At 47.2% G+C, this 26,215-nt stretch overlaps 1 protein-coding gene across 2 annotated transcripts in view; it reads right to left on the reverse strand.

Moving 5' to 3' along the window:
• Nucleotides 1-21,112, reverse strand: part of EIF3L (eukaryotic translation initiation factor 3 subunit L) — a 47,800-nt gene extending 26,688 nt beyond the window's left edge. The window contains exons 1-9 of one of the 2 annotated variants that reach the window (XM_063940567.1): nt 20,993-21,112; nt 20,763-20,811; nt 15,924-16,134; nt 9,126-9,205; nt 8,379-8,440; nt 8,208-8,277; nt 8,031-8,104; nt 7,524-7,695; nt 7,022-7,176 (exon numbers count right to left, since the gene is read on the reverse strand). In XM_063940567.1, coding sequence (XP_063796637.1) covers nt 7,022-7,176; nt 7,524-7,695; nt 8,031-8,104; nt 8,208-8,277; nt 8,379-8,440; nt 9,126-9,205; nt 15,924-16,134; nt 20,763-20,811; nt 20,993-21,013 — 894 coding nt within the window. In that variant the 5' untranslated portion in view covers nt 21,014-21,112. Of the gene's footprint in view, nt 1-7,021; nt 7,177-7,523; nt 7,696-8,030; nt 8,105-8,207; nt 8,278-8,378; nt 8,441-9,125; nt 9,206-15,923; nt 16,135-20,762; nt 20,812-20,992 lie in introns of those variants that run through there. The other variant, XM_063940568.1, reaches the window with a different exon arrangement.
• Between the last annotated feature and the right edge of the window lie 5,103 nt (nt 21,113-26,215).

Below are 26,215 nucleotides of genomic sequence, written 5' to 3' on the forward strand. Positions count from 1 at the left end.
AAATATACTTTCTTTTCTAGGAGCTCAGGAGAGCCCCTAGTGTACATCCAGCTCAGCCGGGCACAAGATTCTAACTGAGGTCTGGAGGAGGGTCATAGTGGGAGGAGCCAGTGCACACCAGGTAGTCCTAAAGCTTTCTTTAGTTGTGCCCAGTCTCCTGCGGAGCCGCTATTCCCCATGGTCCTTACGGAGTTCCCAGCATCCACTAGGACGTCAGAGAAATATAATATAAAATATATATATATATATATATATATATATATATATATATATATATATATATATATATATATATATATACACACATATATATACACATACATATACACACACATACATAAGCACCCATATTGCTGCGCCTTCCCGTTTTGCACCCTGAACATTTCAGCAGTGAAGGAAGGACCAGCGTCTCCCTGAGAAGAAAAAATGGCGCTGAGCAGTGTGCTGGTGAGGCAAGGAATAAGCCCCGCCACCGTAATGGCGCGCTTCTGTCCCGCTCATAAATAATTTCGCTGGCGGGGTAAGGACAGTGCCCAGGCACTAATGTCCACTTTATTGCCAGCCTTTGTGTGAGGATTTATACTGCCCAGGGTGCCCCCCCCCCCCCCCCCCCAGCGCCTTCCGTTGCGCAGTACCTCAGAAAAGCAGTCACTGAAGAGAAGTCTTCTGTTCTTCTGCTACTCACCTGTCTTCTGACTTCTGGCTCTGTAAGGGGGTGACGGCAGGCTGCGGGAGTGAGCATCACGATCACCCCCCTCAGGAGCTAATGGTATCCGGTAGCCAGAAGCAGAGCCCTTGAACTCACTAGAAGTAGGTCATAACTTCTCTCCCCTAAGTCCCACGAAGCAGGGAGACTGTTGCCAGCAGCCTCCATGAAAATAAAAAACCTAACATAAGTCTTTTCAGAGAAACTCAGTAGAGCTCCCCTGTAGTGTGTCCAGTCTCTCTGGGCACAATTCTAAAACTTGAGTCTGGAGGAGGGGAATAGAGGGAGGAGCCAGTTCACACCCTTTGAAAGTCTTAAAGTGCCCATGTCTCCTGCGGATCCCGTCTATACCCCATGGTTCTGAACGTGACCCCAGCATCCTCTAGGAGGTATGAGAAAATAAAGATTAAAAGAAACTGAAGACAAATCCTCTGGAGCTCCCAGAGTGTGCATCCTTCTCCTGAGGGCATTTTTTTCTAAACTACCTGTGGGAGGGAGCATAGAGGAGAGGAGCCAGCACACCTAGTTGAAGAAATTTAAAGTGCACCAGCTCCTTTGGACCCCTTCTATACCCCATCGTATTAAGTAAACCCCAGTATCCCTTATGGATGCCAGAGAAAAAGCGAGGGTAGGGGTTGTGGATTCAATCCACTGGAGAGTTGTTTTCTTAGTGGCACCAGCTAATTTATCTAGAAGCAGTTTGACACCCTTAGGGACAATACATGAAACCTATGGGGGGAATTTTCCCAACACACCCAACAATATTTACTTTTCTCTAACGTCCTAGTGGATGCTGGGGACTCCGTAAGGACCATGGGGAATAGACGGGCTCCGCAGGAGACTGGGCACTCTAAAGAAAGATTCAGTAATATCTGGTGTGCACTGGCTCCTCCCTCTATGCCCCTCCTCTAGACCTCAGTTAGAATCTGTGCCCGGCCAGAGCTGAGTGCTCCTAGTGGGCTCTCCTGAGCTTGCTAGATAATAAAGAAAGTATTTTGTCAGGTTTTTTATTTTCAGAGAGTTTCTGCTGGCAACAGACTCTCTGCTACGTGGGACTGAGGGGAGAGAAGCAAACCTACTCATTGCAGCTAAGTTGCGCTTCTTAGGCTACTGGACACCATTAGCTCCAGAGGGATCGAACACAGGTACCTAACCTTGATCGTCCGTTCCCGGAGCCGCGCCGCCGTCCCCCTCACAGAGCCAGAAGTACAGAAGCAGCAGAAGCAAGAAGACCGAAATCGGCGGCAGAAGACTCCTGTCTTCACTTAAGGTAGCGCACAGCACTGCAGCTGTGCACCATTGCTCCCGCAGCACACCCACACACTCCGGTCACTGTAGGGTGCAGGGCGCAGGGGGGGGGGGGGGGGGGGGGAGCCCTGGGCAGCAATTAAGATACCTGATGGCAAAAGTATACATATATACAGTCAGGCACTGTATATATGTGCGAGCCCACGCCATTTTTACACATGAGAAGCGGGACAGAAGCCCGCCGCTGAGGGGGCGGGGCCTTCTTCCTCAGCACACCAGCGCCATTTTCTCTTCACAGCTCCGCTGAAGAGACGCTCCCCAAGCTCTCCCCTGCAGTATACAGGTGCAATAGAGGGTAAAAAAGAGAGGGGGGGGCACATAAATTTAGGCGCAGAGATATATAAAAACAGCAGCTACTTGGTAAACACTAAGGTACAGTGTAATCCCTGGGTTATATAGCGCTGGGGTGTGTGCTGGCATACTCTCTCTCTGTCTCCCCAAAAGCCTTTGTGGGGTCCTGTCCTCAGTCAGAGCGTTCCCTGTATGTGTGCGGCGTGTCGGTACGCCTGTGTCGACATGTTTGATGAGGAAGGATACGTGGAGGCAGAACAAGTGCAAATAGATGTGGTGTCGCCCCCGACGGGGCCGACACCTGATTGGATGGATATGTGGAAGGTGTTAAATGATAATGTAAGCTCCTTACATAACAGATTGGATAAAGCTGTAGCCTTGGGACAGTCGGGGTCTCAACCCATGCCTGCTCCCACAGCGCTGAGGCAGTCGGTCTCAAAAGCGCCCAATATCCCAGTTAGTTGACACAGACGTCGACACGGAATCTGATTCCAGTGTCGATGACGATGATGCAAAGTTGCAGCCAAAAATGACTAAGCCATCCGCTACATGATTGTGGCAATGAAGGATGTGTTGCACATTTCTGAGGAAAATCCTGTCCCTGACAAGAGGATTTATATGTAGGGGGAGAAAAAGCAAGTGGCGGCTTTTCCCCCGTCACATGAATTGAATGAATTATGTGAAAAAGCGTGGGATTCCCCTGATAGGAAGGTAGTAATTTCCAAGAGATTGCTGATGGCGTATCCTTTCCCGCCAACGGACAGGTTACGCTGGGAATCCTCCCCCAGGGTAGACAAGGCGTTGACACGCTTATCTAAGAAGGTGGCCCTGCCGTCTCAGGATACGGCCGCCCTAAAGGATCCTGCGGATAGAAAGCAGGAAGCTATCCTGCAGTCTGTTTACACACATTCTGGTACGCTGCTGAGGCCAGCAATTATAAGGGTGAGGAATTGTTTGGGGACGGTCTCTCAGACCTAGTTTCCATAGCTACGGCTGGGAAGTCGAATTTCTTGCCTTGTGTCCCGCTACAGCCTAAGAAAGCACCGTATTACCAAATGCAGTCCTTTCGTTCGCAAAAGAGCAAGAAAGTCAGAGGTGCATCCTTTCTTGCCAGATGCAGGGGTAGAGGATAGACGCTGCACCACGCAACTAGTTCCCAGGAACAAAAGTCCTCCCCGGCTTCCACTAAATCCACCGCATGACGCTGGGGCTCCACAGGCGGAGCCAGGAGCCGTGGGGGCGCGTCTCCGACATTTCAGCCACCAGTGGGTTCGCTCACGGGTGGATCCTTGGGCTATACATGTTGTGTCTCAGGGATACAAACTGGAATTCGAGGTGACGCCCCCTCACCGTTACCTAAAATCGGCCTTGCCAGCTTCCCCCATGGAAAGGGAGGTAGTGCTGGCAGCAATTCACAAGTTATACCTCCAGCAGGTGGTTGTAAAGGTTCCTCTCCTTCAACAGGGAAGGGGTTACTATTCCACTATGTTTGTAGTACCGAAACCGGACGGTTCGGTCAGACCAATCTTGAATTTAAAATCCCTGAACATTTATCTGAAGAAATTCAAGTTCAAAATGGAATCGCTCAGAGCGGTCATTGCAAGCCTGGAAGAGGGGGATTTTATGGTGTCTCTGGACATCAAGGATGCTTACTTGCATGTCCCCATTTATCCACCTCATCAGGAGTACCTCAGATTTGTGGTACAGGACTGTCATTACCAATTCCAGACGTTGCCGTTTGGGCTCTCCACGGCACCGAGAATAATTTACCAAGGTAATGGCGGAAATGATGGTGCTCCTGAGAAAGCAAGGAGTCACAATTATCCCATACTTGGACGATCTCCTCAAAGGCGAGGTCCAGAGAGCAGTTGCTGATCAGCGTAGCACACTCTCAGGAAGTGTTGCAACAGCACGGTTGGATTCTGACTATCCCAAAATCGCAGCTGATTCCTACGACGCGTCTGCCCTTTCTGGGCATGATTCTGGACACAGACCAGAAGAAGGTTTTTCTCCCGGCGAAGAAGGCTCAGGAGCTCGTGACTAGTCAGAGACCTCTTAAAACCGAAACAGATGTCGGTGCATCACTGCACGCGAGTCCTGGGAAAGATGGTGGCATCATACGAAGCCATTCCCTTCGGCAGGTTCCATGCGAGGATCTTTCAGTGGGATCTGTTGGACAAGTGGTCCGGATCGCATCTTCAGATGCATCGGCTGATCACCCTGTCCCCCAGGGCTAGGGTGTCTCTTCTGTGGTGGCTGCAGAGTGCTCACCTTCTCGAGGGCCGCAGGTTCGGCATACAGGACTGGGTCCTGGTGACCACGGATGCGAGCCTCCGAGGATGGGGGGCAGTCACTCAGGGAAGAAACTTCCAAGGGTTGTGGTCAAGTCAGGAGGCTTGTCTGAACATAAATATCCTGGAACTAAGGGCCATATACAACGCCCTGAGTCAAGCGGAGCCTCTGCTTCGCAACCAACCGGTGCCGATTCAGTCAGACAACATCACCGCAGTGGCTCATGTAAACCGCCAGGGCGGCACAAGAAGCAGAGTGGCGATGGCGGAAGCCACCAGGATTCTTCGTTGGGCGGAGAATCACGTGCAAGCACTGCCAGCAGTGTTCATTCCGGGAGTGGACAACTGGGAAGCAGACTTCCTCAGCAGGCACGACCTCCACCCGGGAGAGTGGGGACTTCATCAAGATGTCTTCACGCAGATTGCAAGTCGGTGGGAACTGCCACAGGTGGACATGATGGCGTCCAGCCTTAACAAAAAGCTAAAAAGGTATTGCGCCAGGTCAAGGGACCCTCAGGCGATAGCTGTGGACGCACTGGTAACACCGTGGGTGTTCCAGTCGGTCTATGTGTTTCCTCCTCTTCCTCTCATACCCAAGGTACTGAGAATCGTAAGGAAGAGTGAAAACAATACTCATTGTTCCGGACTGGCCAAGAAGGACTTGGTATCCGGAACTGCAAGAAATGCTCACAGAGGAACCATGGCCTCTGCCTCTCAGACAGGACCTGTTGCAACAGGGGCCCTGTCTGTTCCAAGACTTACCGCGGCTGCGTTTGACGGCATGGCGGTTGAACGCCGAATCCTAGCAGAAAAGGGCATTCCGGATGAAGTTATTCCTACGCTGATAAAGGCTAGGAAGGACGTGACAGCAAAGCATTATCACCGTATATGGCGAAAATATGTTGCTTGGTGTGAGGCCAGGAAGGCCCCTACAGAGGAATTCCAGCTGGGTCGATTCCTGTACTTCCTACAGTCAGGTGTGACTATGGGCCTAAAATTAGGGTCCATAAAGATCCAGATTTCGGCCCTATCCATCTTCTTTCAAAAAGAACTGGCTTCACTGCCTGAGGTTCAGACGTTTGTTAAGGGAGTGCTGCATATTCAGCCCCCTTTTGTGCCACCAGTGGCACCTTGGGATCTTAACGTGGTGTTGGATATCCTGAAATCCCACTGGTTTGAGCCACTTAAGACCGTGGAACTAAAGTATCTCACGTGGAAAGTGGTCATGCTGTTGGCTTTAGCTTCAGCTAGGCGTGTGTCAGAATTGGCGGCTTTGTCATGTAAAAGCCCCTATCTGGTTTTCCATATGGACAGGGCAGAATTGCGGACTCGTCCGCAGTTTCTGCCAAAGGTGGTGTCATCTTTTCATTTGAACCAACCTATTGTGGTGCCTGCGGCTACTCGTGACTTGGAGGACTCCAAGTTGCTGGACGTAGTCCGGGCTTTGAAGATTTATGTAACCAGTACGGCTGGAGTCAGGAAGACTGACTCGCTGTTTATCCTGTATGCATCCAACAAGCTGGGTGCTCCTGCTTCAAAGCAAACTATTGCTCGCTGGATCTGTAACACGATTCAGCAGGCTCATTCTGCGGCGGGATTGCCGCAGCCGAAATCAGTGAAAGCCCATTCCACAAGGAAAGTGGGCTCTCCTTGGGCGGCTGCCCGAGGGGTCTCGGCATTACAGCTTTGCCGAGCTGCTACTTGGTCGGGTTCAAACACTTTTGCAAAATTCTACGGTTTGATACCCTGGCTGAGGAGGACCTTGTGTTTGCTCAGTCGGTGCTGCAGAGTCATCCGCACTCTCCCGCCCGTTTGGGAGCTTTGGTATAATCCCCATGGTCCTTACGGAGTCCCCAACATCCACTAGGACGTTAGAGAAAATAAGAATTTACTCACCGGTAATTCTATTTCTCGTAGTCCGTAGTGGATGCTGGGCGCCCGTCCCAAGTGCGGACTTTCTAGCATCGGTTGAGTGAGGCTCAGTTGTTGTTCATACTGTTAACTGGGTAAGTTTATCACAAGTTGTACAGTGTGATTGGTGTGACTGGTATGAGTCTTACCCTGGATTCCAAAATCCTTTCCTTGTAATGTCAGCTCTTCCGGGCACGGTTTCCTTAACTGAGGTCTGGAGGAGGGGCATAGAGGGAGGAGCCAGTGCACACCAGATAGTACTGAATCTTTCTTTAGAGTGCCCAGTCTCCTGCGGAGCCCGTCTATTCCCCATGGTCCTTACGGAGTCCCCAGCATCCACTACGGACTATGAGAAATAGAATTACCGGTGAGTAAATTCTTATTTTAACATGGCAGGATAATCTAGATTAATGAAATAAGCATAAATAATATGCTTTTATGCAGGGAATTACTTCATGGCAGTCAACAGAAACTACATCAATTGTATAAATATAAATTTCAAGATGGCTGATACCTTCTTGTTGAGCTCTATGTTCTCCAACACCTTAATGGCCTGGTAGTAGTCCCCAAGCAGTGAGTGTAGACGCAGCAGCCCAACCAAGCTGAAGTACCCAAGCATTTTGTAGAGCGAGTGTCTCCCATACTCTCCAGCTACACTTTCAGGGTCACCTGGGAACACAAAACTATCAGAAAACTCTCCACAACCTACAGAAAATATTGTGCCATTAAATAAGTACAGCAATTCTGTAGTCAACCTTATGAATCTAAAATATACAAAGTAATGACGCAACTGACATCAGGAGAGAAGATCAGACTGTTCCATAGAAATAGAAAGCCAGAGTTATTTTTTATATTTTACGAGACAAATTCAGTCAACATGACAGGTGGAATTACAAATCGCATCACAGATGCAAGAAAGTATTTTGTTAAATCGGATAGAGTTTTACCAGTCACATTACCACATATTTTCTGTTACAAGAGGATCCTATATGAAAAGCACAATGCAGCTTGCTCACCTCCACTGGTGTAAACTTCCAGCTGGCGGTTAATGTTGGACTTGTCCACTAGAGAATGCAAGACATTGAGAACACTGTGCACGTTCCAGATCTTGGGGTTAGAGCGCAGGAACTCAATTTCCTCCTCTGTCTTCTTTGCAGTCTTACACCGATATTGACTAAATGATTGAAACTAAAGTAAAAATAGAAGGACGACGTCAAAAACAGCACGCATTACAAACGGAATAATATTGGACTTAGAAGGACAGTAAACTCCGCCACTAGCGTTATTACAAATATCTTTCATAAGGCTCTAAAAAGCATCTGCAGCACCTTATAAAGGACAAGCATAAGAATATATATATAAGTACAGTATGCAACCAGTAGCCACAGCGACAGTACAAAGCAAAGTCAAAATAATACTGTAACACCACATGGTAGGTGGGAGACAGTGGCATACAAGACATAAAATTACAATTACAAGCAGAGTAGGAAAACTATACATACGTACGAGCATTCATCTTTTACCTGGTATATGAATTCATCAATAATGTCCCACAGCCACTGGTTAGGCAACTCCAAGGGGGCTGGTCCATCCGCATCTACAAAAAGAAAACATTACAAAAAAAAACTCCCCAAAAACAAAACATTAAAACAAAGGAAAAATACAAATCTGTCACATAGTACATCTGAGCCCAGACTTACTGAGAATGTAGTTAAAGAGGTTGCAATAGTTGTAATAAGACTCAAACCGCTGCTCCAATGTGGGTCCTCCCTACAGAGAAAAACATATATGAGTTCCTAGGACTACACTACCAGACATACACAGCCCAGGAGCAGCCAGTTCCCCAAATCACAAGCAGAACGGATACTTACACTGACTTTGGCGTATATGTGTCTGTAATACAGCTCTTTATAAAGAATTAAGAACACTGCATCTGAAAGAGTGGAAAAAGTTAAAATAGTCATGGTTAAGATTTGCCATCAATCAGATGTATAGAATAAGAGGTTTAAAAAAATAAATAAACCCAAAATAAAGTGTTATTTGTACGTATAAATGGAGATTATGAATAATTGTCAGAATATGTAAAGAAAAAGAATCAAAGTTGCAGAAGTAGCACAACATTTTTTCACATTTCCAGTGAAAACGTCAATTCCTTGAATTGGGTCATGGATGATGATGATGCTCAACTGTTGCAGAACAGTTTTACGCTAATAATTGTACATCACTACACCATTTATGAGACTACCAGTTACCAGCCCATACAAAATGACAGAACAACATAACAATAATGTCAGTGACAACAGTTGTGCGTGCCCAAATGCAGCAATACCTGAATTGCTCCATTGAACCCCATCTAGTGGCCGCTGGCACGCAAAACACTTGAATTCCCCCCAAAGCGGTGAAAAGCAGCGCTAGCCTTTTATTATATAGGATGACCTGTAAATATGTAAGATCACACTTGTAAAGGTTAGTACTATTCGGAATTTCAAGACAGATCATTTGTCCCATTTGAGCCACTGCAGGCACAACTTCTTCTGCGTTGTCCTGAGAGTCTATGGACACATCAAGCTGCAGTACTGTGGTAGTGGAAAAAACTAATTGCATCACCTCACCCTTACCATTGCCAACTTGCGGGGCGATCGCTTCTGCTTCAGGCCAAGGGCAATTCTTGAAGAAACGCTCAGTTAACTTTGCCCAACTGTAATGCGAACACAAAGTCACTATAAAAATATCAGATCATTAAAAAAAAAAAATGCACATTACCAAAGGATAGAATGATTCGGACAGGATTGTTCCAGTAGAAGCAGCACCATATACAAGTTTTTGCTCTCTGCTTGTTCAGGCCTAACCCCTTTGTAAATGTTAATAAGATTTTACTTACCGATAAATCTATTTCTCGTAGTCCGTAGTGGATGCTGGGGACTCCGTCAGGACCATGGGGATTAGCGGCTCCGCAGGAGACAGGGCACAAAACTAAAGCTTTAGGATCAGGTGGTGTGTACTGGCTCCTCCCCCTATGACCCTCCTCCAAGCCTCAGTTAGGATACTGTGCCCGGACGAGCGTACACAATAAGGAAGGATATTGAATCCCGGGTAAGACTCATACCAGCCACACCAATCACACCGTATAACTTGTGATCTAAACCCAGTTAACAGTATGACAAACGTAGGAGCCTCTGAACAGACGGCTCACAACAACAACAACCCGATTTTTTTGTAACAATAACTATGTACAAGTATTGCAGACAATCCGCACTTGGGATGGGCGCCCAGCATCCACTACGGACTACGAGAAATAGATTTATCGGTAAGTAAAATCTTATTTTCTCTGACGTCCTAAGTGGATGCTGGGGACTCCGTCAGGACCATGGGGATTATACCAAAGCTCCCAAACGGGCGGGAGAGTGCGGATGACTCTGCAGCACCGAGTGAGAGAACTCCAGGTCCTCCTCAGCCAGGGTGTGCCCCTGACCAAGTAACAGCTCGGCAAAGTTGTAAAGCCGAGACCCCTCGGGCAGTCGCCCAAGATGAGCCCCCCTTCCTTGTGGAATGGGCATTTATATATTTTGGCTGTGGCAGTCCTGCCACAGAAATGTGCAAGCTGAATTGTACTACACATTCAACTAGCAATCGTCTGCTTAGAAGCAAGAGCACCCAGTTTTTTGGGTGCATACAGGATAACAGCAAGTCAGTTTTCCTGACTCCAGCCGTCCTGGAAATCTATATTTTCAGGGCCCTGACAACATCTAGCAACTTGGAGTCCTCCAAGTCTCTAGTAGCTGCAGGTACCACAATAAGCTGGTTCAGATGAAACGCTGACACCACCTTAGGGAGAAACTGGGGACGAGTCCGCAGCTCTGCCCTGTCCGAATGGACAATCAGATATGGGCTTTTGTGAGACAAAGCCGCCAATTCTGACACTCGCCTGGCCGAGGCCAGGGCCAACATCATGGTCACTTTCCATGTGAGATATTTCAAATCCACAGATTTGAGCGGTTTAAACCAACGTGATTTGAGGAATCCCAGGACTACGTTGAGATCCCACAGTGCCACTGGAGGCACAAAAGGGGGTTGTATATGCAGTACTCCCTTGTCAATTTTCTGGACTTCAGGAACTGAAGCCAATTCTTTCTGGAAGAAAATCGACAGGGCCGAAATTTGAACCTTAATGGACCCCAATTTGAGGCCCATAGACACTCCCGTTTGCAGGAAATGCAGGAATCGACCGAGTTGAAATTTCTTCGTGGGTCCTTCCTGGCCTCACACCACGCAACATATTTTCGCCACATGTGGTGATAATGTTGTGCGGTCACCTCCTTCCTGGCTTTGACCAGGGTAGGAATGACCTCTTCCGGAATGCCTTTTTTCCCTTAGGATCCGGCGTTCAACCGCCATGCCGTCAAACGCACCCGCGGTAAGTCTTGGAACAGACATGGTACTTGCTGAAGCAAGTCCCTTCTTATCGGCAGAGGCCCTGAGTCCTCTGTGAGCATCTCATGAAGTTCCGGGTACCAAGTCCTTCTTGGCCCATCCGGAGCCACGAGTATAGTTCTTACTCCTCTACGTCTTATAATTCTCAGTACCTTTGGTATGAGAAGCAGAGGAGGGAACACATACACCGACTGGTACACCCATGGTGTTACCAGAACGTCCACAGCTATTTCCTGAGGGTCTCTTGACCTGGCGCAATACCTGTCCAGTTTTTTGTTCAGGCGGGACGCCATCATGTCCACCTTTGGTCTTTCCCAACGGTGCACAATCATGTGGAAACAACTTCTCGATGAAGTCCCCACTCTCCCAGGTGGAGGTCGTGCTGAGGAAGTCTGCTTCCCAGTTGTCCACTCCCGGAATGAAAACTGCTGACAGTGCTATCACATGATTTTCCGCCCAGCGAAGAATCCTTGCAGTTTCTGCCATTGTCCTCCTGCTTCTTGTGCCGCCCTGTCTGTTTACGTGGGCGACTGCCGTGATGTTGTCCCACTGGATCAATACCGGCTGACCTTGAAGCAGAGGTCTTGCTAAGCTTAGAGCATTGTAAATTGCTCTTAGCTCCAGTATATTTATGCGGAGAGAAGTCCCCAGACTTGATCACACTCCCTGGAAATTTTTTCCCTGTGTGACTGCTCCCCAGCCTTTCAAGCTGGAATCCGTGGTCACCAGGACCCAGTCCTGAATGCATAACTGTGGCACTTTAGTAGATGAGCACTCTGCAGCCACCACAGAAGAGACACCCTTGTCCTTGGAGACAGGGTTATCCGCGGATGCATCTGAAGATGCGATCCGGACCATTTGTCCAGCAGATCCCACTGAAAAGTTCTTGCGTGAAATCTGCCGAATGGAATCGCTTCGTAAGAAGCCACCATTTTTCCCAGGACCCTTGTGCAATGATGCACTGACACTTTTCCTGGTTTTTGGAGGTTCCTGACTAGCTCGGATAACTCCCTGGCTTTCTCCTCCGGGAGAAACACCTTTTTCTGGACTGTGTCCAGAATCATCCCTAGGGACAGCAGACGTGTCGTCGGAGACAGCTGCGATTTTGGAATATTTAGAATCCACCCGTGCTGTCTTAGAACTACTTGAGATAGTGCTACTCAGACCTCCAACTGTTCTCTGGACCTTGCCCTTATCAGGAGATCGTCCAAGTAAGGGATAATTAAGACGCCTTTTCTTTGAAGAAGAATCATCATTTCGGCCATTACCTTGGTAAAGACCCGGGGTGCCGTGGACAATCCAAACGGCAGCGTCTGAAACTGATAGTGACAGTTTTGTACCACGAACCTGAGGTACCCTTTGTGAGAAGGGCAAATTTGGACATGGAGGTAAGCATCCTTGATGTCCAGGGACACCATATAGTCCCCTTCTTCCTGGTTCGCTATCACTGCTCTGAGTGACTCCATTTAGAATAGGTCTCACCGAACCGTCTGGCTTCAGTACCACAATATAGTGTGGAATAATACCCCTTTACTTGTAGTAGGAGGGGTACTTTGATTATCACCTGCTGGGAATACAGCTTGTGAATTGTTTCCAATACTGCCTCCCTGTCGGAGGTAGACGTTGGTAAGCAAACTTCAGGAACCTGCGAGGGGAAGACGTCTCGAATTTCCAATCTGTACCCCTGGGATACTACTTGTAGGATCCAGGGGTCCACTTGCGAGTGAGCCCACTGCGTGCTGAAACTCTTGAGACGACCCCCCACTGCACCTGTTTGTACGGCCCCAGCGTCATGCTGAGGACTTGGCAGAAGCGGTGGAAGGCTTCTGTTCCTGGGAATGGGCTGCCTGCTGCAGTCTTCTTCCCTTACCTCTATCCCTGGGCAGATATTATGGGGACGAAAGGACTGAGGCTGAAAAGACTATGTCTTTTTCTGCTGAGATGTGACTTGGGGTAAAAAAGGTGGATTTTCTAGCTGTTGCCGTGGCCACCAGGTCCGATGGACCGACCCCAAATAACTCCTCCCCTTTATACGGCAATACTTCCATGTGCCGTTTGGAATCTGCATCACCTGACCACTGTCGTGTCCATAAACATCGTCTGGCAGATATGGACATCGCACTTACTCTTGATGCCAGAGTTTCGCATATATAGAAATGCATCTTTTAAATGCTCTATATAGTCAATAAAATACTGTCCCTGTCAAGGGTATCAATATTTCCAGTCAGGGAATCCGACCAAGCCACCCCAGCGCTGCCCATCCAGGCTGAGGCGATCGCTGGTCGCAGTATAACACCAGTATGTGTGTATATACTTTTTAGGATATTTTCCAACCTCCTATCAGTTGGCTCCTTGAGGGCGTCCGTATCTGGAGACGGTAACGCCACTTGTTTTTATAAGCGTGTGAGCGCCTTATCCACCCTAAGGTGTGTTTCCCAACGCGCCATAACTTCTGGCGGGAAAGGGTATACCGCCAATAATTTTCTATCGGGGGAAACCCACGCATCATCACACACTTCATTTAATTTATCTGATTCAGGAAAAACCACATGTAGTTTTTTCACACTCCACATAATACCCTTTTTTGTGGTACTTGTAGTATCAGAAATATGTAACATCTCCTTCATTGCCCTTAACAAGTAACGTGTGGCCCTAAAGGAAAATACGTTTGTTTCTTCACCGTCGACACTGGAGTCAGTGTCCGTGTCTGTGTCGACCGACTGAGGTAAAAGGACGTTTTAACGCCCCTGACGGTGTTTTAGACGCCTGGACAGGTACTAATTGGTTTGCCGGCCGTCTCATGTCGTCAACCGACCTTGCAGCGTGTTGACATTATCACGTAATTCCTTAAATAAGCCATCCATTCCGGTGTCGACTCCCTAGAGAGTGACATCACCATTACCGGCAATTGCTCCGCCTCCTCACCAACATCGTCCTCATACATGTCGACACACAAGTACCGACACACAGCACACACACAGGGAATGCTCTGATAGAGGACAGGACCCCACTAGCCCTTTGGGGAGACAGAGGGAGAGTTTGCCAGCACACACCAAAAACGCTATATTATACAGGGACAACCTTTATATAAGTGTTTTTCCCTTATAGCATTTTAATATATATATACATATCGCCAAATAAGTGCCCCCCCTCTCTGTTTTAACCCTGTTTCTGTAGTGTAGTGCAGGGGAGAGCCTGGGAGCCTTCCCACCAGCCTTTCTGTGAGGGAAAATGGCGCTGTGTGCTGAGGAGAACAGGCCCCGCCCCCTTTTCGGCGGGCTTCTTCTCCCGTTTTTCTGAGACCTGGCAGGGGTTAAATACATCCATATAGCCTCCAGGGGCTATATGTGATGTATTTTTAGCCAGAATAAGGTATTATACATTGTTGCCCAGGGCGCCCCCAGCAACGCCCTGCACCCTCCGTGACCGTTGGTGTGAAGTGTGTGACAACAATGGCGCACAGCTGCAGTGCTGTGCGCTACCTTCATGAAGACTGAAAAGCCTTCTGCCGCCGGTTTCTGGACCTTCAATCTTCAGCATCTGCAAGGGGGATCGGCGGCGCGGCTCCGGGACGAACCCCAGGGTGAGACCTGTGTTCCGACTCCCTCTGGAGCTAATGGTGTCCAGTAGCCTAAGAAGCCAATCCATCCTGCACGCAGGTGAGTTGAACTTCTCTCCCCTAAGTCCCTCGATGCAGTGAGCCTGTTGCCAGCAGGACTCACTGAAAATAAGAAACCTAAAAACTTTTTCTAAGCAGCTCCTTAAGAGAGCCACCTAGATTGCACCCTGCTCGGACGGGCAAAAAAACCTAACTGAGGCTTGGAGGAGGGTCATAGGGGGAGGAGCCAGTACACCACCTGATCCTAAAGCTTTAGTTTTGTGCCCTGTCTCCTGCGGAGCCGCTAATCCCCATGGTCCTGACGGAGTCCCCAGCATCCACTTAGGACGTCAGAGAAAAATGCATTTAAAGAACACTAGAATGTAAGAATGTAGTACACATTTATTACACGTTAATGTGCGATTACATGTGTAATAGATGGCATTAGTAAAAGCACCAGTGCATGTGTGTGACTGAGCCCCTAATGCTGCATGGATGAAGATTACTTTTTTTTTTGCACAACTATAAATCCTCATATACATCGATGTCAATTCTAATGAATGTTCTTAAATTTATCAACTGTGTTTTGATGCAAACAGTCCAAAATCATAATGTAAGGGAATATACCCCCTAGTAACAGTGTGCTTTATGTCAGTTTCAACAACACATGCAGCTTTAGGTTTTTTTTTTTTTTTTTTGCCATATGAAAGCTTATAAACCGGTTATTCAATGTGCATCTAATGCTGTTACAAAAGAGGACAAAGTACAAGGTTTTGTCTTGTTTTTCAACTCCATATACACAAGCCATAGAGCAGCAGAAACATTAATGGCATTAAAAAATAAAAATCTGAACTTCTCCCAAAAATAAAATACACAAGCAATATCTTGATCCTATAAAATATATATGTAACATAATTACAAACATGACAGACAATGGGGCAGATTCAATTCACGACCATTGGTAGCCTGCCTTGCGTAAATATCTGCCAGTTATGGCAGATTCCTTTCGCACCTCCATAGGCTGCAAGCACACTGTCTTCTGGATTTATTGCACAAAACCGCTGTAACTTCAGCACTTAATCTATACAGTTGTGTTAGCACAATAGTCAGACTTTACTTCCACCTGCGCTCATCTGAGGCGGCTCCGTCATAGACGAGCGTTCCCGGCGTAACTAGGCGATCCGTCAATTGAATGGGGAGTGTAAGAGTCACATACGCGGTGGCAGGCCCGCACGGGTGGGCACACCACGGCACAGATGGAGCCACGATTAGCATGACTCCATCTGTAGATAAGTTATTCTCTGCAATAAAACTGCACACTTACTTTGTGGAATATGCAACACAGCCAGGGTCAAAGCAGTAGCAGCAGAACACCTCAAACTCTTACCTGTTTTCATAGATATCTTGGATCTCATAAACCTTCTGGTCAATGACATCACTGGACACTCTGCTGGCTTGTAGCTCATATACTTTCTGGTCAATTAAATCAGACACAGTCTTGTGGAAGTACTGAATGAAGTTCTTGATCACCTCAGGGATGACCTGATACGTCTGCTGCTCATACTGGCGTTCGTATGCTAGGTCCTGCTTAGGGTCACCTGTGACACAAAAAGGGACAAACTTTGAAGAATAGCCAATGTTTATATAAATAGAAGTTCTACAAGGCAAGATATCTTATTAGACAAACTTCATAACTATGCCCTGAAAAAGAGAAAATTTAAGACTATATAATTATAATTAAGTTACCATATTACAATGTAGCCACTTTTGCACTGCCAAATATTTATTTCCATTACCTGTTGGTAGTATCAAACCTTATAAAGCGTAGACAAGTGGAGATCAGATTCTAGCTAGCATTTATCAAGTACAGCACATTTTATAAAATTAGGTAGAAGCTGACTGGTTGCTATGGGCAACTTCTACAACTCTTTAAAGAGTTTGATACATATAAGTCACATCCAGCTACATGGGCTATGATAGTCTATGCAATGTGATTACTAGTGCGATCACTTCGTTTCTGGATCCTGGTGCGCCACTGTGCATGCACAATTTGCTGATCTGGAGAATCCCTCTTCTGGACCTTTTGTTGTAATGTAGCCCATAGACTAAATGACCAACGCAATCTATGATGGCATTAGCTGCTGGGGCTTCGCTTTGCTTGGTAAATCGACAGCATAGCAGCCCTCATAGAAACCTTTGGGCTGCTTAAATGCTGGGGATACTTAACATTATTTATTAACTGTGCCCCAGTGTGCCACGCTACACCTTGTACCACCTCCTACGTGCCATGTGCACACCAAACTGTTGTGTCAATCTACACTATGGGGGTTATTCAGAGTAGTAAGCAAACCAAAAATGTAAGCAACTGGGCAAAACCATGGGGGTAATTCGGACTGGATCGCTGCAGCGGCAATTACTTTGTGGAGTGGGCACGCGCACCCCAGGAGCCCAGTGAGAATTCATCAGCATCTCACTGGTGCAATCATCTTTGCCTAATTGACAGGCAGAGGCAATCGCAGGGCGGGAGGGGGCGTGCCAACGACGTTAGAACGCTGTTGGCAGGGCCCGGTCCGGACAACTGGGGCGTATCCGGACCACGGTGGCTGCGTGACGTCACACGCAACCGCTGCGACCCGGGACGCTGTGAGTAGCTGCCTGCCAGCGCACAGGAGCTGTGCTGGCAGGGAGATACTCATCAGGTACAAAAGCAAGCCACCGTGCGATGCTTTTGTACCTGTGCGGCGAGGAAGGGGGGGGCGTAGTGTGTGTGTTTGTAGGGGGTTTTTTAGCCCTGTGCTGGGCGTCACACCGCATGCCTGTGAAACTGATCGCAATTATCCCCCATGTGCACTGCAGTGTGCAAAGAAAGTTAGATTTGGGTGGGGTGTGTTCAATCTGAAATCTAAATTGCAGTGTAAAAATAAAGCAGTCAGTATTTACCATGCAATGTAACCCACCCAAATCTAACTCTCTCTACACGTGTTACATCTGCCCCACCTGCAGTGCAACATGATGTTGCCCAATTGCTAACAACTCTAAATAACCCCCTAAGTACTGCATTCTGAGTGCAGTGCAGACACTACCTTATTGTATACCAAACTACACCATATACTGCCTTCTGAGAGCGATGAGCACACGAAACCTAGTTATTAACAGAGCCCACTCTTAACACTGGCTGGGGTGTATTTATCACCTGTATTACACACCAGAGGATGCCTCAACCTTATTGGGAACTCATCGATGTGCAGTCACATCCTGGCAGCTACTTGAAAGAGGCACTTAAGTCTAAATTTACGAAGTGATTGCTTTGGTCTGGAACTTTAAGGCAGCAATAATATGAAGTGTAAAACATATCGCAGTGTGCACTTATTATGGTCACTTTAAATTTCCAGGTGAAGGCCACAGTTTCAGACATTTAGTCCCTAGTGTTGCGTCCCCATGTGATGATTACCAGTGAAGCATATCTGATCATATTATCTTCAGAACAAACAACAAACAACTGTCTACAAGGAAGCTGCAACAAAGTCAACATAACAAATAAAGCTTAAGAAAGCCAATTATTTCCCTTTCATAGGAACAGTAATCTCAGAGTAATGGGAATATTATTTTGTCAGCATGGACTGGCTAATTCAATAAAAGTAAATAAAACATAAAAGGCCTACATACGAAAAATAAACCAGCTAACTAAACCTAGTGGAGGCCTTAAATATTAACCATAAAGTGCCTATAACACTATTTCCTAGTGAATGTATAGGCTGTAAACTCAGATTTGTTAAGTCCACAAACAACCTGACATCAAGTAAACACTATTTATTGTATTGTTTCCATGTTTAAGACATTTAATATTAGAAATAGATTCAGGATGATTAATCTTTGCCCAGGTGAAGCTTACACCCTTATTTCCCTATTACACTAATGCAAACTCTATGACCAATTTAGTCTTAACAAATGACATTCCAAACATTATTAATAAGAATTTTTGTAACTAGAGATGTTTTATGTTGATGCTTATGTTCTATACTTCTGGGTGCACCGAAACTGGAAGAAAAACCTCATTAGTTGCTTGAAATGCCATTAGACTTTATTACCCATGACTTAAGTAGGAGGTTTCCTAACCAACTACTGCAGAACTTTTCAAGGATTAAAGAAAATAGGATCCAGAACCTCTTCACTCTATACCATTGCTTCCTTCATTTACCTGCTATAGTATGGTTCAAGTGTTTACTCTGATCAAGAACGTTGATGTTTGTAATTGTGTGTGTGTCATTAAATATCACCTGTACAGATAATGCACTGTACAGTTCTTCCACTTTATTCCAAGGAAATTTAGAGGAAGATCAATTATGGACAAAGTGTGACTGCTGTTCTGAGCACTCAAATATACCACGAAAAAGCTGGTAGAGAGTCTATGGGCGGGATTCAATTCTTTTCACCCCTTTCCACACTTGTTCCGTTTCTGCCCTCAGGGACGTTGTATCATTATTTCAGCTTGCTACCCCCGTAGTAGCAAGGCACCCAACCCTTTACACAGTAAACCTGATTACTATGGGCGCAATATGCGCGATAACGGAGATCATTTTAGAAAGGAAATTGGGCGTGATATATCATTTGAATCTCACCCTATGTGTGCAATTTATTAACTTATGAAAGTTTGTTACTATATTACACTATTGTTGTCGTCTTTTTTAATTTTTTATGGACTGGATACTACACCAAAAAAAACTTCAAAAGTTTCACAGTAAAAATATAAAAGTTTTCTCTTTCCCTTTTTGGTATTGATGCCATCTTAAGTGGTGTGCACATTTGTTACAACACCTTTGAACACTACGTACTTTAAACTTTATTGCAGCCTGCAACACTATCTTTAGATGTTAAAAGGGTTATCAGGGTAACAATATACGCACAGCTGTCACCATTGGAGCTAGTGCTGTGGCTGCTAGTGTACCTCCAATATTTCTGCCGTCATGTCTGTACATAGCATTTTAAATTGATATGGTGGATGTAATGCAGTGGTTCACAAACTCGAGTCACTGCACCCTAGGGCATAGGTCTGCAAACTCGGTCCTCATTACCCCACACAGTGCATGTTTTGCAGGTAACCCAGCAGGTGCACAGGTATATTAATTACTCACAGACACATTTTAAAAGGTCCACAGGTGGAGTTAATTATTTCACTTGTGATTCTGCTAGGACACCTGCAAAACATGCACTGTGTGGGGTAATGAGGACCGAGTTTGCAGACCTATGCCCTAGGGCAGGCATTCCCAACAGCAGTCCTCAAGGCATACCAACAGTGCAGGTTTTAGTGATATCCAGGCTTTAGCACAGATGGTTAAATCAAAATAACTGAGGTACAAATTAAGTCACCTGTGTTCAAGCCTGGACATCACTAAAACGGGTGTGGATCATCAAGTCGACAGTATCTAGGTCGACAATGTTTAGGTCGACCACTATAGGTTGACAGTCACTAGGTCGACATGGATGGAAGGTCGACAGGGTTTCTAGGTCAACAGATCTCTAGGTCGGCATGAGGGTTTGTTTTTTTGTTGTTGTTTTCTTCGTAAAGTGTCCAGGAACCCCAATTAGTGCACCGTGTCGCTTCGCTCGCCGTGCTTCGGGCAAGGTGCCTCGCTTGGCACAGATTACCATTCCAATTGTAGTCCACGTGGATCGTTAAGTATGAAAAAGTTAAAAAAAAAGATAAAATGTGAAAAACTCATGTTGACCTTTTGACCTGTCAACCTAGCATGTCGACCTAGAAACCCTGTCGACCTTCCATCCATGTTGACCTATAGTGGTCGACCTTCAGACCGGAACCCCACTAAAATCAGGACTGTTAGTGAGGACCGCCCTAGGGTATCAGAATTTTTTTCACGGCTCTCCTATGACAAGTTTCTTATTAAGATATACAGAATAAAATATGAAATTAAGTAAAATGTGTTTACATGTCACCCTTAGGTTCAGTTATGTGGTGAGGGACAGGATTCACTTCTGTTTGTCCACATACTTTATGATTGGATGCCACAACCACTGGTTTCGTCTATTACATTGACCGTAAATAATTTTCATTGGACCTGAACCACCAACCCAGGACACTCCTGCAAGTGTCCCGCGGCACCCTAGGCACACAATTTGATAACCACTGATATAATGTGAAAACCCCAATAATTATATAAAAGTGTGTCCCATACTGGTCACACCCGGGGCGATGGTACAGTACACCTACCTGTGTGCCCGTCAAACTCCGCTTGGTAACTGTATGGATCATAAGGGGTCTGCAGAGAAAGGAGTAACAGCATTAGACATCAGGCTATACAGGCACAGCACAGGGAGCACGGCCACTCTGGGTAGACTACACACAGCCCCCATGTGATATGTACTATTCCCCATTACACGCAGGCAATGTATGCGAGCTCTATTCTACACACAGCAGCAGCACTACGTGCGCGGACTCACATCATAGTCCTCGTAAGACATGATCACTGTCCCGCACACAGTAACCGGCAGCCGCAGCGCTCACAGGATGGGAGAGAGAGACACTTCCGGCACCGTGCGATGGTGTCGCTTCCGGCGTCAAGCTCGCCCAATCACATGCGTCATCACAAAGTCAAATGCACGCGGTATTTTGTTATTCCACATTTGATTGGTCTTAGATAGAAAACCGCGCTAGTTCCGCTAGCAGCACATGGTGGAGCTCATCATCAACATCACATTATACTCAGCAGCACTTGAGATAGGTGCTGAGTGCTTTTTGTTTGGACCTGCAAGTCTCAGGGCAGGTAGCATCTACCCTCAGGGCAGACGTTCTGCACATCCAAGTTGGGAACTGCAACCTCCCCATGTGCTGCCAGCGTGCCACGTATCCTCACCACACTTACAGGGCAGCTCTGTGCTTGCTTGGGAGCACCCGTGTGTATGTATCACACGTATCTCTTATTTGGAGCGTCACATACACTGTATTAGGTGTTGTGTACACACTATAAGAGGATAGATATTGGAAAATAATTTGTGGTCACTGAAGGACACTGGGGGGTAGATGTATGACCCTTCGTTATGGGGGAGAAGCGGAATATGTACTGATACTGCTTCTCCATTTATGACTGTGGTGGTGTGTGCTACATAACGGGTGCATACCCATACTGGCATAGTATCTACAAGATAGCACGCTGATATGCAGGGCAGTGTATGACATGCCGACGCCTGCAGCTATCAATATCGACACGACAGCTGTAGGTGTTGTTGCCCATACACCACAGTAGGGACAGCACTGTCCCTGGCTGTGGTGGCTCCTGGATGCCCAAGGGAGAATTTACATCAGCACAATGCTAATGCATAGTGGGTGTTGACTCCCCTCTCTGGCAGCTGATTTGTTAATGCATCTCAACGCTAGTGGTTCCCGGTGTAGCGGGAAGAGCCATTCCTGCATAATATGTGCCGGTATCATACAACTACCCCTATGTATTTCTCATACATCCTAGAGGATGCTGGGTCACATCAAGAACCATGGGGTATAGACGGGATCCGCAGGAGACATGGGCACTTTGAGACTTTCAAAGGGTGTGAACTGGCTCCTCCCTCTATGCCCCTCCTCCAGACCCCGGTTTAGAATCTGTGCCCAGTGAGACTGGATACACTCTGAGGAGCTCTACTGAGTTTCTCTGAAAAAGACTTATGTTAGGTTTTTTTATTTTCAGGGAGAACTGCTGGCAACAGTCTCCCTGCTTCGTGGGACTTTGGGGAGAGAAGTCAGACCTACTTCTGTGAGTTTAAAGGCTCTGCTTCTTTGGTTACAGGACACCATTAGCTCCTGAGGGTCTGATCGCTAGGTATGCCTAGATGCTCTTTCCCAGAGCCCGCCGTCACCCCCCTTGCAGAGCTAGAAGACAGGTGAGTAGAAGAAGAAAAGAAGACTTCAGTGACGGCTTCTGAGGTACCGCAGCGCTCGCACGCTGCGCGCCATGCTCCCACACACAGCGGCACTGCAGGGTGGGGGGCGCCCTGGGCAGCATATATGACCTCTGTAAGTAACTGGCAAGAGCGGACATAGTGCCAGGGCACTGTCCGGACCCCTGCCAGTATAAAAATTTATTTGAAAAGAGTGGATCTGAAGCGCGCCATTACGGGGGCGGAGCTTAGCCCTCACAGCACACAGCCCGGTGCCATTTTCTCTACACAAGGCTGCAGAGACGCTGGTCCTTCCTCACACTGCTGCATAAGTATCAGGGTGAAAAACGGGGTTGGGGGGCACAGTTATTTTGGTGCATTATATGTTAATTATAAAATCGCTGCAGGTCCGGGGCATTTTCAGTGGTGTTTCAGACCGGGATTGAGCGCTGGGGTGTGAGCTGGCAATAACTCCCTCTGTGTCCCTCTGACAGGCTTTACTGTGGGTCTGTCCCCTATAGGCCCAGTGTGTCTGTGTGTGTTGGGTGCACGTGTGTTGGCATGTCTGAGGCGGAGTGCTCTTCCCAGGAGGAGACTATGTTAGGGACACAAACGGCTGTGGGAGTGACCCTGTCGGCACCGCCGACACCTGATTGGGTGAATGTTTTGGGTGCTTTGAATGCTAATGTGGCTCTGATAAATAAGAGATTGGATAAATCTGAGTCTCAGAACCAGGCATGGAAAAAATCTGTAGAGGATGTGTTGTTACAACTCCAGACCCCCTCGGGGTCACAAAAAAGTTAATTTGCCCAGCTGGCAGACACGGATACGGACACTGGCTCAAGTGTCGACTGTAGTGATGCCAGATTAGATCCAAAACTGGCAAAGAGCATTCAGTACATGATTGTGGCAATAAAATACGTATTACATATCACTGAGGACCCTACTGTTCCTGATACTAGGGTCTGTATGTATAAAGGAAAGAAACCTGAGGTAACGTTTCCTCCCTCTCATGAACTGAACACGCTTTGTGAAAAGGTTTGGGAAAATCCTGACAAAAAGTTTCTGATTCCCAAAAGGATTCAAGTGGCGTATCCGTTTCCCTCTGGGGATAGGGAAAAATGGGAGCCACCCCCCCATTGTGGACAAAGCTCTATCACGGCTGTCCAAAAAGGTGGCTCTTCCGTCCCCTGACACGGCAGCCCTAAAGGATCCTGCGGATTGTAGGCAGGAAAATACATTGAAATCCATTTATGTCACCACGGGTACGCTACTCAGACCAGCCATTGCATCTGCGTGTGTGAGTAGCGCTATCGAAAAATGGGCAGATAACTTGTCATCTGAAATAGATGCCCTGGATAGGGATAGCATTCTTTTGACACTAGGTTATATCAGGGACGCTGCAGTCTACCTAAAGGAAGCTGCGAGGGATATTGGCCTCTTGGGATCAAGGGCCAATGCCATGGCAGTCTCAGCTAGGAGACCATTGTGGATTCATCAATGGAATGCTGATGCTGACTCTAAGAAAGCTATGGAGTCTCTACCGTATAAAGGTGGTGTATTGTTTGGTGACGGCCTCGCTGATTTGGTATCTACGGCTACCGCGGGTAAGTCATCATTTTTACCTTATGTGCCTCCACCACAAAAGAAAGCACACCACTATCAGATGCAATCCTTTTCGGCCCAATAAATATAGAAAAGGCCGAGGGTCTTCCATCCTTGCTGCTAGAGGAAAGGGAAAAGGTAAACGATCACTGGCTGTGGCCGGTTCCCAGGAGCAGAAGTCCTCCCCGGCTTCTGCCAAATCCCACCACATGACGCTGGGGCTCCTCTGCGGGAGTCCGCACCGGTGGGGGCACGTCTCAAGCTCTTCAGTCAGTTTTGGGCTCGTTCGGCCCTGGACCCATGGGTTTTAGAAATAGTGTCCCAGGGGTACAAACTGGAGTTTCAAGACGTTCCCCCTCACCGATTTTTCAAATCGGCCTTACCAGCTTCTCTTCCGCACAGGGAAGTGGTATGCGCCGCAATACAAAAATTGTGTCACAATCAAGTCATTGTCAGGGTTCCCCCGTCGCAACAGGGAGAAGGCTTTTATTCGAGCCTGTTCGTGGTCCCGAAGCCAGACGGCTCAGTCAGACCAATCCTGAACCTCAAATTCCTAAATTTCTACCTAAGAAAATTGAAATTCAAGATGGAATCTCTCCGGGCAGTGATCTCCAGTCTGGAGGAGGGGGATTTTATGGTGTCGGTAGACATAAAGGATGCCTACTTACATGTTCCCATTTATCCTCCACATCAGGCTTACCTGAGGTTTGCAATTCAGGATTGTCATTACCAATTTCAGACGTTGCCGTTTGGTCTGTCCACGGCTCCGAGGATTTTCACCAAAGTAATGGCCGAAATGATGGTTCTCCTGCGTAAGCAAGGAGTCACAATTATCCCGTACTTGGGCGAGATCCAGGGACCAATTACTGCAGAACATTACGCTTTCCCTGACAATTCTGCAGCAACATGGTTGGCTCCTAAACTTGCCAAAATCACAGTTGGTTCCGACGAGATGGCTGTCGTTTTTGGGAATGATTCTGGACACAGAATTACAGAGAGTTTTTCTTCCAGTGGAAAAGGCTCTGGAAATTCAGAACCTGGTCAAAAAATTCTGAAACCAGCAAAAGTATCGATCTATCAATGCACTTGGTTGCTGGGGAAGATGGTGGCGGCCTACGAGGCCATTCAGTTTGGCAGATTCCATGCCAGAGTGTTTCAGTGGCACCTGTTGGACAAGTGGTCCGGGTCCCATCTGCACATGCACCGAAGGATAATCCTGTCTTCCAAGACTAGAATCTCACTCCTGTCAGTGGCTGCAGAGCTCTCACCTCCTAGAGGGACGCAGGTTCGGGATCCAGGACTGGATCTTAGTGACCACGGATGCGAGTCTCCAAGGCTGGGGGGCAGTCACACAGGGGGAAAGCTTCCAGGGAAGATGGTCAAGCCAGGAAATTTGTCTACACATAAACATTCTGGAGTTAAGGGCCATTTACAACTGCCTTCTGCAAGCGGAACATCTTCGCAATCGGCCCGTCTTGATTCAGTTGGACAACATAACAGCAGTAGCGTACATAAACCGCCAGGGCGGAACAAAGAGCAGAGCGGCAATGGCAGAGGCCACAAAGGTTCTCTGCTCGGCGGAAAGGCATACAAGCACTCTGTCAGCGATCTTCATTCCAGGAGTGGACAACTGGGAAGCAGACTTCCTCAGCAGGCACGACCTCCACCCGGGAGAGTGGGGACTTCATCAAGAGGTCTATGCAGAAGTGACAAGTCTTTGGGGAATTCCTCAAATAGACATGATGGCGTCTCGCCTCAACAAGAAACTTCAGAGATATTGTTCCAGGTCGAGAGACCCTCAAGCAATAGTAGTGGACGCCCTAGTGACACCGTGGGTGTTTCCTCCGCTAAAGATCATAAGAAGAACAAAGGTTCAAGCGATCCTCATTGTTCCAGACTGGCCAAGGAGGGCTTGGTATCCAGATCTTCAGGAATTACTTATAGGAGATCCCTGGCCTCTTCCTCTGAGGGAGGATCTGTTACAGCAGGGGCCGTGCATGTTTCAAGACTTACCGCGACTTCGTTTGGCGGTTGAACGCCGGATCCTAGCCCGAAAGGGTATTCCCAAGGAAGTCATCCCCACTCTTATTCAGGCCAGGAAAGTAGTAACGTCTAAACATTACCAGCGTATTTGGAGAAAATACGTGTCTTGGTGTGAATCCAGGAAGGCTCCTACGGAAGAATTTCAGT

This window comes from Pseudophryne corroboree, chromosome 9, assembly GCF_028390025.1.
Source record: "Pseudophryne corroboree isolate aPseCor3 chromosome 9, aPseCor3.hap2, whole genome shotgun sequence".
NCBI lineage: Eukaryota > Metazoa > Chordata > Amphibia > Anura > Myobatrachidae > Pseudophryne > Pseudophryne corroboree.